Source organism: Colobus angolensis, unplaced genomic scaffold (assembly GCF_000951035.1).
Source record: "Colobus angolensis palliatus isolate OR3802 unplaced genomic scaffold, Cang.pa_1.0 Scaffold117, whole genome shotgun sequence".
Taxonomy (NCBI): domain Eukaryota; kingdom Metazoa; phylum Chordata; class Mammalia; order Primates; family Cercopithecidae; genus Colobus; species Colobus angolensis.
In genome coordinates, this window is record NW_012112808.1 from 2382159 (window position 1) to 2397888 (window position 15730).

The 15730-nt window shown below is 40.2% G+C and overlaps 1 protein-coding gene and 1 long non-coding RNA gene across 5 annotated transcripts in view; one reads left to right on the top strand and one right to left on the bottom strand.

The window, feature by feature from the left end:
• Positions 1-15730, top strand: part of MACROD2 (MACRO domain containing 2) — a 2135582-nt gene that overhangs the window by 1964188 nt on the left and 155664 nt on the right. Inside the window, exon 11 of one of the 4 annotated variants that reach the window (XM_011962604.1) lies at positions 1565-1648. The exons of the other annotated variants lie outside the window; for them this stretch is intronic. Within the exon in view, the coding sequence (XP_011817994.1) occupies positions 1565-1648 (84 nt within the window). The remainder of the gene's footprint in view (positions 1-1564; positions 1649-15730) is intronic. 4 annotated transcript variants of the gene reach the window in all.
• The window catches only part of LOC105526560, a 30633-nt gene continuing 15871 nt past the window's right edge, over positions 969-15730 (bottom strand). The window contains exon 2 of the long non-coding RNA XR_001004092.1: positions 969-2912. This is a non-coding gene — a long non-coding RNA (uncharacterized LOC105526560). The remainder of the gene's footprint in view (positions 2913-15730) is intronic.

Below are 15730 nucleotides of genomic sequence, written 5' to 3' on the forward strand. Positions count from 1 at the left end.
CCAAGTGACGTGCTGTGCCAGGCCTGGAATTGGATTTGGATCTTATTCTAAGCAATGGTTTTTAAACAGGCAAGCAATGTGATCTGGTTTATGTTTCAAAAGCTCACACTGTCGGGATAGATTGTAGACAATAAAGAATAGAAGCGGGGAGATTAGAAGGCTAGCGGGTTATGAGATGCTGGTGTGGGCTACTGTGGTGATTCCAAAGGTTGAGCACGTTGATGAATATGAAATCTATTTTAGAATGGAGCTGCGAGGGCTATGATAGGATTTGCGATTGCTTCAACTGGAAAAGTAAATGAAGAAAAATATTGAGAATGACATCTCAGTTTGGGGTTTAAATTCCTGGGTAGATAGTGATACCATTCCTTGAGATGTGTAATACTGTGGAAAGAACAGGCTTATAAACATCAAGTATATGATTATATCTGACTTTAAATTTGAAATGTCCTTTACAAAAAAATTGAAAGGACCTGATGGGAGTTGAGTGCAGGAAAGGAAATTATTAGTGCTCTGAAGTGTGGGGCATAGTTAAGTACCAGCCCCGAAGGGACAATGGGAAGGAGGTGGCTACCGGAGCCAAGAAACTTAGAGGGCCATGTGGAGAAGGCCAACTCTAGGGTCTGTAACCTTAGATTGAGGGATACAACCAGCTCATGAAAACCACCAGGTGCCTAGAAAGTAGATGCTCTGAGCTCCCCATTGGCTACATCTAATAGGAAGCCGGAGAACCAGGGAGTTCATTGATGCAATCCAGAAAATTCAGCCTCCCAGAGCATAGCAGGGGTGGTGAAGGATGGAGAGTGGATCTAGAGAGGCAAACAGATATCCATTCCCAAATTCCAAACAAGATGCCCTGTAGGCTGTTGAAGACATAAGTCATGAGCTCAGAAAGAAGACCAGGGCTAGATACATAAATTCACACCTAATGAAGTGTGCTATATCCAAATGAATAAACTCGGAGATACTTTCCTGACACTGTCCTCAGAACTTAATTTATTTGCCCCCATGGATAGACTTAGAGGGGCATTGAGGAAAATAGGAAGCACAGTAATTTAAGTGGGAAATACAGAAGTTGTTTAGAATCTGGATTACTAAAAACAGTTTGTTAAATAAAAGCAGGGTAATTTCTAGCCCCATTCCTTTCTCCATTCCTCTAGCCCTGCTTTCAGGACTGAGTAAGATGAAATTGCACCATGACAATTGTCAACTAATCTATGAAGATTGAAATCAAACACTGTTGGAGGAAAAAAAAATTAACAGGGTTCCCTTATGGAGAATTTCTAAATTTATGAAAGCACATGTGTAAGATTTTACATTTGTGTGAATCACTAATGCTATCTACAAAAATGTTTTAGCTTAAGCCTTAAGTTTCAGTCTATGTAGGTTGGAGAACCACAAGTCCTTGCCAGAATTTCGCTCAGCCATGATGACAGATGAATCTGCAATTAAGATTCAGTGTGTGTGTAGGTTTACTAAGAAGAAAACATTTTTAAATTTCAACATAGTTTTGAACCCTACTGGTAAATATTTAAATGAGAATATTAAATCTTTGTGATTCCAGAGGGGTTAGAGCCAAAAGGCCTCTCTCCACCCCACAAGAAGAGCAAAGCAAAGAAGCCAGAGTGTTCAAAAGACTCTAGTGAGGGTAAGTCCTGTCCCTCCTTCCTTTAGAAAATTATGCCATGAAAAGAAAAATATATTTAATTTTTAAATTATGTGTATAAACACACTCATGTTCAGATATTCCTAAGGGTTCAAATATCACAGAGAAATTATTTTATCCCTTTCTAATATGTTTGAAGATGAAGAATCAGATTCAAGTTTATTTTGTTAAGGTAAAACCCAAATTTTAAAAGTCCATTTTGTCAGTGTGATATATTTTCCATATCTGCAAAGCAAAAAACTGTAGGTAGTGCTTACCAGTTACATGTTCCAAAATTGTGTAAAAGTGAAGGTCAAGATTTGCATGTGATGACCAGCTTTGCAACTATTGGCTTATTGGGAAAAATGTTTTTCTGATAAATACATTCTGAGTCTTTCCAGATTCAGACTTCAACAACAGATGCTGGAAATGGTTCCTGTCTTTAGCATTCTCTTTCATTTTCTAGTATCCTACATACCTTTGCATTTTTTCATTGAATGGGCAGGTCCCACTGGACTCAGTTTTATGAAGAAATGACACTGTCTCTCTTTTACACACTGGTACAACATGCAATTCATTCAAATTTTCTTTTAAAATGTTGATGAGGTGTTCTTTTCATGTGAACCTCAAACCTAAGAGTAGTACAAACTTTTACACTTGATCTTAGCCCAAAGGCAGAGAAGCGATAGAGTAGTACAAATTTTTTAAAGGGAGCATATTTACGCCTTGTCCTTCTTGCCTTGAGCCCCACCTCCTCCACTGGGAAATGAAGAGTGTAATAACACTGATGGTGTTGGGTTGGGTCTTGAGGGAAGAAGATGCCAAGACGGAAGCAGAAGTGCAGGATAAAGGTGAGAGAAATGGGCAATGGAGCTGGAACAGCTGAAAGGGGAGAAGAAAAGAAGGAGGCTTAGCTGGGAAGTGCCTCAGTCTGCAGTGCAGTCTGGAAGTCCAGAGGAGTCCTGCACTGGACGGGAATAGTTGGGTTCTAGGGTCTCGCTTTCCCATGCTCAGTCACTGGCTGCAAGTAGTTTGGGGAGAAAGTGGCCGGCCCCAGCAGGAACACGATGCCACAGGGGTCCTCAAAAGTGTGGCTGCTGGGCGCTGTCAGCTTACTTATCTCCTAGCAGCAGGTCTCACTTGAACTCTTGAGCTGCTCACGTGCAGGACTGCACAGTATCCCTGTGAGTGTTGGGGCTTCCGGTGCTAAGTAATAATGCTGCTTTTTCACCTTTCTGGGAGTTTAGAATCAATCGAGAAGACAAAGCTGAAAGAAAGGTGGAAATCAAAGCATTAGCTTGATTACTAATGTGGTTAGGCCAGAGCATCTGGCTGCTCTGCCCCCAAACAGGCTTCCTAATCCTGGATTTCAGCTGTAAATGGAAAAGCTTTAATCACTGTCCCCTCACAGGCAAGTGCAGGAGTCCTCAGCTTCCTAGACCAAGGCTGCCCTGGTCAGCTTGTTATATAGGACGAGCAGACCAGGAACACGCCTTCTCTGTAGGCAGGTGGGTCTGAGGGAGACACAAGATAGGACTGTTTCCTTCTCCCAGGCTTACTGTAAGTGAGGAGAGGCGTAGAAAGGCACAGAAGTAGATGTGATCCCTCCTCTAGACAAGGAGCGAAGGATGAACGTTTCCTACTGATAGTAAAGAACAGAAATAGCATGTGTACTGGCCTAGCACTGGCCTGGCCTTCTGTCAGTGATGGCTGTTATTATCAATATCATAATTATGGCCATGGTAGGGTATGCACTGCCCTAATTCAGTGAAATGTGCTTGAAAGTTTAAAATTGTTCAGAGAAGAACACTTAGAACCAGGGAAAAGGCCAGCTGCAATAATTCACCCAAGATGTTAAGCTTTGTTACTGCCTGGTGGGAGAGTAGCTGGGGCTTCCAAATCTCCTGTTGTAGTTCGGTCATTTTCTAGACCATCTCTTAAGGCCACACTTGGGTAAAGAGCTGGGGCAAAGCAACACTCACCTTTCCCCTAGAGAAACTCTACCTCACCAAATGATTCCCATCACATCCATAACCTATGTCAAAAGCTGTTTTCCAGAGCCTGAGCCTGTTGTCATTTCTGAGCCTCACATAATGGCTACTAAGCTGTAGCAGTTCTTCCACCTTTAATTAAAGAAGGGAATTCTTCCAAGTTACTCCTTCCAATGTGTGAAAACTTCATTTACTTCCTAAATCAGTTGCTTTGTTTACGAACATCATTCCCTAATCCTAATGACTCAATAATACAGCTTCACCTCCTGTCATTGTGTGGTCTAACAATCTGCTCTGAATCATAAAGACGAAAATGTGGTAACTGGATTTGCTAGCAGGGACATTCTGTCTGTGGTGAAATGTGAATGTGAGGCACTCTCCAGAAACATGGGAATTGTGCATTTGTTCCTAAGAGGGCTTCAAAGACAAATGAAAAAGTAAAAATGGCTAGGCAAGGAGTGAGAAAGGGAGCACCATCGGGCAGGCAGTGGTGGATGATTCCATGATGTGCTGTTGTGCTGAACCCCTCTCACCTTTAGTGGGGATGACCCCAGGTTTGAGAGGCTGAGGAAGAGCCCCAGAATCACTGAAAGAGACATGGGGTTTTCCTGGGGACTTTCATACAGGAGAGAGAGCCTGGTGGCAGGAGCCTGGGCAGGAGGATCACAACCACTTATAAAAAACATACAGCGACAACCTTTACTTAACCCAAGACAAAGGGCCTCCATCCCTTGTACAACCTGAGTTCTACAGGATGGGCTGGGGGCTCAGATGTTCCCTGTAGATAAGAATCTCCAGGTTGCCACTCCTGGATTCTAGTTGAGACCTTCGAACCGCACGGAGGTGCATCCACCACATGGTTCATTCTCAGGATATGCTTAAGTGATTGCTATCAGTTGGTTTACCATACATGTGGCACTTACTACTTATCAACGTTTCTATTTTGACAAAATAACCTATGTCGCTGAATTCATGCATTGTACTCTTGAATGTGTTCCATTTCCCATTATGATACAAAGAGTTACAATCATTCTTTCCTAGTGGATATGCAAATGAAATCTGGTATCACTGGAAGAGGGGCAAGTTTTAATGCTGACCATTACTCTTCTCTCTAGATCTTCCCAGCTTTGAGTTATCCATGTTTTTCTAGCTTGGTCATTTCATATTTTTTTAGAAAGAGAAGCTCCTGGTATTTTTATTTATAGATCACTCGGCTTAATGCCCCAACAATGGGCCCTATCTCTCTTCTCTCCTTCTTTAGGATTCCCTGGCCCACTTCCCACCCTCACAGACACTACTGATTTCCTCCTTTTACCTGATAACACACATTTTCAGAAAGGGTTACAGAAAACAAACTCACCTAGATTTTCCAGCATATATAGTCATAATAACTGTATTTAGATTCAGAAGAAAAATTTCAAGAACATATGGTCAAATTTTCTCATTCTACAGAATTTTTTAAAGTACAGACTGCAAATGCTTCGTTAACTTGCCCAAGTCCATGCAGTTGGTTAATGTCACAAACTCTTCTTCTTCTTTTTTATTTTTTCTAGAAAAACCACAGCTTCTGTTATCCTTTTCTCTTTCTCTTTCCTGGAAATTAGAACAAATTTTTTGAAGGAAGAAATATTGTCAACATTATAACCTTGAGGTTAAGCATTATTACTTTAGTAAACATCTCGCTGAGATATTGACCAGCAAAATTAAAACTCAAACAATTTCTAAATGTATTTATTTGCATTTTTATGCTGTATACTTTTGAATATAGTGGTTTTATTATTTTTATTAAAATTTCATGAACCACTGTGTACTTTGGTTTCACCCATTCAACACCATACCAATAATGAAATTATTAGTAATTTCAAACTACTAATGGATTGGCTGTCATCTGCTATAAATGATAATGCCGACTATGAACCAGCAAGGCATAGACAGAATTGTTTGGAAAAAAGTCTGGTTAGTACCAGTTGCATTAATTCTAACTCCCCATAATTTAGATTTTTTTTTCTTACAAAAAGTTGAAAGAATATTATTGCAGAAAACTTATCACCTTTAATAAAGCATACTTTTCTCACACTTCTTCCTTTGTCTTTCAGAAGTAAATGCTCTACAGGTTCCTTTAGTGAAAGTCTCTCAGGACTTATTTGCCTGAAAATGGTATTATTTTGCATTATTCTTTTAAGGCAGTATTGGTGGGTAAAAATTTGAGGTTGATGGTTATTTTCTTGCAACATTTTGAAGTTGTTTTCCTGTAGTTGTTAAGGAATATTTCAGTTTGTTTTCTGCTTCTTTTAAGCTGATCTGTTTCTCCTTTCTGTCTGCTTTGACAATCTACTCATTATCTTTTGTGTTCCATAGTATCACTATGATGTGCCTAGGTATAGATTCATTTTTATGTATCCTTCTTAGAATTTGCTGTACTTCTCGGATCTGGGAATGGGCATCTTTCATTAGTTCTGAAAAACTCTCACATACCACTTCACCAAATATCACTTCAATCTATTACTTTCTATTCTTTCTTTCTCTGTTCTTCATGACTTTTAACCCATATCACATTTTTGTCCTCTGTGTCTCTTCTCTCTATGATGCCTTCCGGTTAATTTTTTTCAAGTCTGTCATTTAACTTGCTAATTTTCTATTCAACTTTATTTAATCTGATGTTTAACTCTTCACTGAATTTTTAATTATAGTATTCTTTTTTGATACGTTTTATTTGGTTCCTTTTCAAATATACATGGACATTTTTTATTTAATTAACACATAAAATACCTTTAATAATCTGCATCATAAATTTTAATATCTCTAGTGTGTACAAGTCTGATTCTGCAGTTTATTGACTCTGCAAACTTATGCACTTGGTTATTTCCTTGTGTATTTTGCCTTTTTGATGATCATGTTCCTTGGATTTTTACTTATGGAAGCTTTTTTGATGTTGCTTTAAGAGCTCATTTATTTACACTTGGTTTTCTAAGATACCTGAAGATACCACCTTAGCAATACCTTAAAGTACATATTAGGCTTAGAGTTTTGTTTTTATTTTGTTGGCTAATGGTCCTTAAACCCATGTTAGTCCATGTATAGGATGAGGAAATCTCAGCAGAGACCTTTTTCTTCACTTTGCTTCCTCTGCGACAAATGCTAAAACTGACTTAGGCAAATCTCCCACTATATTTATGACCCTAGCACGGGCCCCTCAAGGCCTCACACGTGTGGCTCATTCAAATCCAAGCTCTAGCTATTGGTTCTCAAAGAGTGTTCTTGAATCTGCATCCATCAGCCTCACCTGGAAACTCACGCCTATAATCCCAGCACTTTGGGAGCCCAAGGCAGGTGGATCGCTTGAGGTCAGCAGTTCAAGACCATCCTGGCCAACATGGTGAAACCCTGTCTCTACTAAAAATACAAAAATTAGTTGGGCATGGTGGTATATGCCTGTAATCCCAGTTATTCAGGAGGCTGAGGCACAAGAATTGCTTGAACCCAGGAGGCAGAGGTTGCAGTGAGCTGAGATTGAGCCACTGCACTCCAGCCTGGGCAACAGAGCAAGACTCAGTCTAAAAAAAAAAAAATTCTAGGTTCACATCCCAGACCTACTGAATCAGAAACCTGAAGTGGGGTGCAGTAATCTGTGTTCTCAAAAGCACTTCATCTGAAGATGCACGCTCAAACTTGAGAACTGTTGTTCTTGAGTCTAGGTTACCTGGGGTTGGCAGATGCCTCAAAGCAAATATTGATTTCAGTGCCTGCTTAGAACTCCTGATCCTGACACTTTTATCATTTCTGTTTCTAAGAATTTCCCTTACAAAAGCACCATCTCAGCCATGTATCCAAGAATTAGATAGATGCATACATATATATGTACATACATATAGATAGCGCAAATACCTACACATCTATATATATGCACACACACATATAGGTATGTATATGTGTATACCTGTAAATGTATATATGTATACACATACCTTTATATGTGTGTGTGCATATATATAGATGTGTAGGTATATGCTATCTATTGTATGTATGTATATATACATATACATGTATGTGCATGTATGTATATACACGCATATATGTGTGTGCATATATGTAGGTATGTGCTATCTATATGTATGTATATATGTATGTAGGCACATACATATGTGTGTATATACGTAGGTATGGGCTATCTATATGTATGTATTTATGTAGGTATGTACAAATATATGGGTGTGTATATATCTATAGGTATGTGCTATCTATATGTATGCATCTATTTACTTATCTAATCACACAGACATATATGTGTGTATATATACTATTCAACTTCACTGAACTTTACTATTCAACTTTCTAAATGTATGTGTAATTGAATATGCACACACATATAATGAATTATTTTATAAAACAAACATATATTTTCATTAAAAAAGAACTAAATGGACTATATGCTGCTAAGTTCAGTAGCATGTTTCAAACAGTAATTTTCTCCATACCTAAGTCTCCAAAGCTTTCAGTGGCTTTGGTTAACAAATACCACTTTCCATCATATTTTTACAGAAAGCACTAGCACTTTGACTCTCGTTCCACAATTGCCTTTACATAGAATATTCAGTAAGCATACGTGGGATGCTCATTCCTCAGGAAACTGAACCCTTGCAATCCTAAATCAAGCAAACCTATATTGCACTTTAAAATATTAATGATGTCTTTTGTCAGATGAAATTATATGTGGAAACATTTTGGAAACTAGAAAGCACTATGTCAGTTTGAGGGATCTAATGGTAATATTAAAGTTATTATTATTATTTTACTAAAATAAATTTTTCTGAATACATGAGCCATTTATGGAATGTAGCTTGTATTTCCTGAGAGGCAGAATTTTCTTTCTGCCCCATTATTTTCTATGCATATTAAAGTATCGTGTGACATGCTGTTTTGTGAGTGGCTGGACAGAAGGGACATTCTATCTTTCAGAATGCCATGCAGCAGTTCATGCATTATATTCATAAGCATGATTTTTAATTTAATTTTTTGACAAGTGCAGTGAAGGGTAAAATCAGGCAGTCATAATTTTGACTTTGCCATCACTCAGATGAGCTTAGTGATTGACCAGCTTTAAACAATATAGCAGGATTCAGGAAAATCAGCTTTTCCCTGAAGAAAAGCTTTGTTTTATCCTCTAGACCTTAAAATATCAAGAATTTAAGCAAAATGTGTAAATTTCCATGGTGAAAAATCAGAATACAATAAAAGCCTATACCACCATCTTGCTTCAATCATATTTTTCTTATATTCTGCTTGATTCCAGGCCATTCTGAACTATCTCCCACCACAAAGTAGTAGAAGGACCCAGTGGTCTATTTTCATTTGTACTGTTGCTCCCCACACGTAATTACCCATTAAACAGACCACAGAGTTCTGTTTCAGAGTCAGCTGTAGGACTTTAAATGGGACTTAGAGAATGTGAGTATTAAGGCATTTTCCATTGTGAGAAGGGCTGAATCTACCAAGGCAGAGAAACCACAGTTTCTGTTTGACCGGGAATGATCCCAATTTATGCATATTGCTATTGGCATTTGTTAGCCATGTTCCCTTCCACTCTTGGAGGTAACCCAAGTTTGGTGATAATGTATATGGACCCTCACACCCACAGAGAAACAGTTCAGTATGAGCATGGACAGAACTCTCAATTGTTCATGTTCTGCTTCCTACTTGGGCAGTTTTTCTAACCTAAGACTCAGTTTCTTCATACATTAAATGTATGGAAGGGAAACTGATCTTGCAGGACTACAGGGCAATTTAAATAAGATGATTTATGGAAAACACCAGGAACGTTGACTAGGCAGAAGAGCTGGTCAGGGAGTATATTGAATTTCAAACAAGAAGAGCTCCCTCCCACCAAAAACTCCCCTACCTTGCTTATTAATGCTTGAAATTCCTTTTAACATGAACAAAATACTTTTGCAAGCAGAGATACATTTTTAAATGCATTGCTTGCATCGCACATCTGGCTGGGTTTGTTTCTCTCCTCTTTCAGCACTCAGGTTAGGTTCATTCAGCACACTCTGCATGCCTCCCCGCCCCAGCCCTCAGTCGCACCAATTCCAGTGCCAAAGGGACTTTCTTCCAGTCTGTCTTCATCTTCCTGATCTCTATTCCCCTTCTCCTCAAGTCCAGATTCCCAAGAAACTACAGGAGGTCCCCCACTTACGATGGTTTGATTTAGGATTTTTTGACTTGATGGTGTGAAAGCAGTAGGCGTTCAGTAGAAATATTCCTTTGGATTTGAATTTTGATGTTCTCCTGGACTCTCAATATGATAGTCTCTCCTGATGCTGCTCAGTGAGCCGCAGCCCCCAGTCAGCCGCACCATCACGATGGTAAACAACTGATACTGCACTCTAGAGTGGCCTGTGTTGTCAGCAGGTTTTGGATATTGTATTGTGTGTTTTCACATTCCATCATGTCTACAAAATGCCCATCTTTGCAAGTTAGGTGTATTAAATGCATTTTTTGCTTACAGTATTTTCAACCTACAATGGGTTTATCAGGACAGAAGCCCATCTTAAGTCAAGGAGCATCAGCAGCCTGTCTCCAATATTTACACAACCACACACCTCAATCATTTCTCAGTCTCTACTTACTGTCTCTAAAACTTTATGGAGGATACCAGGTTAGGTCAGGGGCAAGAGGAAAGAGGTGGTCTCTAGTTATCAGCCCTCAGTTCAGAGCTTGCCACTGAGACAGTCATTGTTTGGTCCTCATGGTACCTTGAGATCTGTTGAATCTCAGCTATTTCTGTAAGATGCTGGGACCAAGAATCTCTCTTCTGAAGCTGGGCCTTATTCTTACTGCCTGTGGTCTTCTTTCCCTGATAAGTGTTTCTCAAAATATGGCCAATGGAACCCTGGGGGAGGTCCCCCAAAACCCTTTTGCATGGAGCAGTGCTCCCAGAAGTCTCCACTCACATAGAATTCAGTGTGCATGAGGTCCTCTATAGTTATGCAAAAGGGTTTTGCAGAAAAGGCTACTGCAGAAACATGTACTGCATCCTTCCTCCAAGCACATCGGCATAGCTGCCCACCATCAAGTTTCTCCAAGCACTCATTCCACATACTTTTATAATGCCTACCATTTGACAGTATAGATATTGTTCTAAGCCCTGAACACAATGCAATATATAATATATGTATTTTATTAATCTATTATAAGCCCCTGCTTTCTTGGGGCTTATATTCTATATCTAAAATAACGTCCCTACTCTCTTGGGGCTTTTATTCTAGGGTATGTGGCATTGGGGGTTGGCAGATATAACATGAATACAGTGTATAATTATCTATTGCTGCCTGAAAATTTATCCTAAAGCTTCAACCAACGATAAGCGCTTATTATCTCGGAGTTTCTGTGAGTCAGGATTTGGAGAGTTGCATATCTTGAGGTTCTGGGCCACCATATCTCATGCTAATGTGTGGCAGTTTAGGTCACGAAAGATGGCTTCTACCTTGCACCCTCTCGCATCACTTGCTCTGGGGTAAGGCAGCCGCCACGTCTGAGGACCCTCCAGCAGCTCGGCGGAGAGGTTCTCATGGTAAGTTGCTGAGGCCCCCTGCTGGCAGCCAGCACCAAGTTATAAGTCATGTGAGCGGACCATCTTGGCGTCAGATCCTCCAGTCCCAAGAAAGCCTCCAGGTGACTGCAGACCTAGCTGACATTGTGACAGCTTCATGGGAGACCTCATGCCAAGAGCCATGGAGAAAAATCAGGCAGGGGAGGAGCTGGGGAATGCCCAAGGGTGTATCAGTGTGGGAGTGAGTGTGTGTGTGTGGCGGGGGAAATTAGGAGACAGCTGGGTTGGGTTTTAAAATATGTTAGATCTCTCTGATTATTAAGTTTCTATTTGAGAAGAAATCCGAAAAATATAAAGGGGTAAGCCAGGCAGCTCTCTGGGAACAGAGTGCTCCAGCAGAGGAAACAGTAAGTGGGCCGGGTGCGGTGCCTCACGTCTGTGATTCCAGGCCCTTTGGGAGGCCGAGGCGGGCAGATCACTAGAGGTCAGGAGTTCGAGACTAAAAATACAAATATTAGCCAGGCACAGTGGCGCACGCCTGTAATTCCAGCTACTTCGAGGCTGAGGCAGGAGAATGGCTGGAACCCGGGTGGCGGAGGTTGCAGTGAGCCGAGATCGCGCCACTGCACTCCAGCCTGGGTGACATGAGTGACACTCTGTCTCAAACAACAACAACAACAACAAAACAGTAAGTGCTAAAGCCCCAGTGATCAAGGCGTCTGACTTATCCTAATAAAAAGCAAGAAGGTCCCTGTGACAGCAGCAACAGAGAGCGAAGGGGAGGAGAGAAACTGGAGAGGTCATGGGGGCCAATCCTGGAGAGGGGTGAGTGCCACACTTGCGTGTGCATGAGAATCACCAGAGGGTGTGTGAAACCAAGATTTCAGGGTCTCACCCCCAGTCTCTGAATCAGTAGGTCTGGGGATGGGGCAGAGAATCTGCACGTCCAATAATTTTCCAGGTGATGCTGATGCCCTGCAATGGAGATTATATCTTGAGAATCACTGCCTTGGGCCTTGTTGACCACTGTAAGAACTTTGGCTGCTTCTGTCAGTGAGATGTTAAGAGAGTATTTTAAGCAGAGATAGGACATGCTCTAGCTTACATTTTAAAAGGAACCTTCCGGTTACTGTGTTGAGGACAGACTGGGAGGGGCTAAGGGCAAAACCAGGAAAGAGTTTATTGGAGCAAGGGATACGAATGGCTTGACCCAAGTATCAGCGAAAGGCAAGAGTGAGAATTGGTCGCTTTTGGGCATATGTTAAAGGTAAAGCCAACAGAATCCGCAGACGTGTTGTATGTGGCATGTGAGAGAAAGAGAGGAGGCACGGATGAGTGTTTTCATTCTCTCCACAACTACTGAATCCAGAATAGAAGTCATACCCTGGTTATACTTAATTCAAACATTGCAGGAAAAATAGTTCTTCACTAGTCGTACAGTCTGCTTGTCCATCTTGTCTTCTTGCTCTCCTCACCCCAGGAAGATCATAGTAGTGCACCCCAAGGCCAAAGTTCCTTTTTTTACATTTTTAATTTTTTTGCTGTTGCTTTTTTAGAGACAGGGTCTCACTATGTTGCTCAGGCTGGTCTTGAACTCCTGAACTCAAGTGACCCTCCAGCCTCAGCCTCCGAAAGTGCTGGGATTACAGGCGTGAGCCACCATGCCCAGCCCAAATTTCTAATGAAGCAAAAGCAAAACTTTCAGGCACAAAGAAAAATCTCCTAAGTATCAAAAAGAGTAAAAGCACAAAAATATTGACACAAACTGAGTAAAAAAATTATTTTATGTGATTTAGATAGTATGATTTCAATATGCTTCTCCCCATAAAAGGTGTTTTTTAGTGTTGTTATCTTGTTGCTTTTCAACAAGAAACTTCCTAGTTAGGGAATGATCATGTAATTGCTGTAATTTATGATTGCCAAGCTCAAGAAGATAGTAAGAAAGATAGAAAGGAAGGAGATAAAGAAAGAAGAGAGGGAGGAAAGAGGTGGGGGAGAGGGAGAAAAGGGAAAATATAGTTGCAAGCTAATGGAAAGACCCCTGAACTAGGAATCAGACCCCTGAATTCTGTTTTCATCCCTTAGGTATACATATATTATATTCTTTACCTCATGTCTCTCAGGTCCATTTAGATATCAAATTCTGTAACTCTACAAACCATCATATTCATGAACATTGATTCTTTATGAGCTCTTTTCTTCATGCTCAGTAAATATTTCCATTCTTCATTCAAAGCACAGAATCATGGTTTTTAATGGCCAAGTGGGCCTCTGAGAACATCTAGGGCAACACTCTCGTTTCACAGATGAGGAAACTTTCTTTTAAAACTCCTCTGAAATTGTCTAGAGGACTCATGAAAGGTGATACTCAATTCACTATTTAAAAACTAAAGGAAAAAATCAGTTTTTCAGGCATAGACAGTGGATCTTTTTATAGTAATTTTAAAGGTACCTTTCTTTAAATGTTATAGATGTCTGTGAGTAATTTAGACTATATGTTTAACCATTTGTCTATTATGATTTCCTAAACTAAGGATGAAGAATGCATCAGTCAGATGCATTTGCCTTTGTTTTGTTGAAAACTGAGTCCTTGGGTTTATAGAACTAAAGCATTAGAGTGATTGTTTTCAATGTTGACACCGTGTCAATAGGACATTTGAGGACTTATAATATTAGATACTAATTTTTCAACAGAGAAAGGGTTTGTTTTGTCTTTAAGGAGCGGTATTGCTATTTGAACAATGTTGAGTTTTCATTTTATGATTTTGTAGCTGTATTTCAAATTTTCAGTTTTCTAATGTAACAAAGTTGTGCTTTCCTACTATACCAGAGAGAGCCTTAGAACTGTCCACCTACACTAGAATTTCCTGGATTCACGCCACACTCTCCTAATGCCTCACTCAAGCGTGCCTGTTCTCCCCTACCTCTTGTCGCTCTGGAGCCATCAGAGATAGTCTTAGGAAATGATTTCACCTCCAGGGATCACCATGCCTGAGGAATGATATGCAGAAACCCAGGGTACTGTATTCTCTGTAGACAGAAAATGCTAGCAGAACCACTTGAATCATTTCTCATTTCTTCATCCTGAGAATTCCCCACTGGCTTCTAAGAATCTTTGCTGCTGGCAGAAGGAAAGTAGATACGGGGTTTGAGAGGAAAGGGGTAGACGGAAGGGGAGACTGGCTCTAGAATGTGGGGCAAAAGTGGAATGTTTTGCTGAGTGCTTACTGAACAGTTGCAAACTGCCACCCTTGGGAGAACCTCTCATTCAGCCACTTATGGTGAATCCTAAAAGGCAGATGCTTGCACCTAGCCCAACCCTTCACCAAATCAGAAAGCCCCATGTTAACTAGATGCAATGCATCTTTGGAGCACCATTTCTTTTGCCTTTGTTTTTTATTTTAAACAATTTCAAACTTATAGCAAATTTGCAAGTACAGTAAAAAGAAGCTTTTTATCCTGAACCATTTGGGAATACATTGCCAATCTAATGTCTTCTATCCCCAAAAATTTCACTGAGCATTTTCTACAAACTTGGGCATTCTTCCTGCATGAGCACAATAAAACAATCAAAATTAGAACAGGAACATTGATATATCACTACTATCTAATTTTCAGATCTCATTTAAGTTTCACCAGTTTTCCAATGATGCTCTTTGTAACAAAAAAAAAACCCTTTCAAACTCAAATTTCTCATTTCGCTGTCACATCTCTTTATTCTCCTCCAGCCTGGAACAGTTTCCCAACTTTAATTTGACTTTACTGCCCTTGACAGTTTTGAAGATTGCAGGTCCATCATCTATCTGGTCAAATATTTGCAGTTTGAGTTGGTCTGATGTTTTCTCATGGCTGGATTCAAGTGACGCATCTTTGAAGAACTATCCCAGAAGTGATATTGCGTACTTCTCATGGCAGGCTTTGAAGGGCCCGTTATCTCAATTTGTTCCATTATTGACAATACTCACTCACTTTGATTACTTGATTAAGGTGGTGTCTCAGAGGCTCCTCAACTACACAGCTGCTTTTTCTTCTGTTTGTCATTGATGAGTACCCCTTGTGGGAAGGCACAATGAAACTAGGTAAATGGCCCATTCCTCAATAAACTTTCAATTTATTCATTTGTGTACTTATCTGTATCCTCGTGGACTCATCATTTCCCCTTCTATTCCATGGGTTATAATAATGCCCTAGCCTTGGTACCCACCAATTCTTCAAGGAGGTTTGGTTTCTTTTAGTGAAGAAGTGTATCTGGAAACTAAATCTGAGTATTAAGTGTGTGGATCACAATTTGAGATATATTATTTAAAATGGAATGATCAGATTATCTTGATGGTTCAATGTGGGGAACCAGCTCACAAGAGCAGTCAATCACGTCTTCCTGATGAATTCACCCAACTGCCAGAATGGTTTTCTTATAGACCTTCCATTATGGCTGTTGCCAAGAGAGCAAATTGTCCAACTTTGGTGAAGTTTTGCAGAGTACAGCCCAGTGAGGATGGGGAGAACATGGAAATCTGTTTGGTGTTTAGGGTTTCTAAAAGTGTT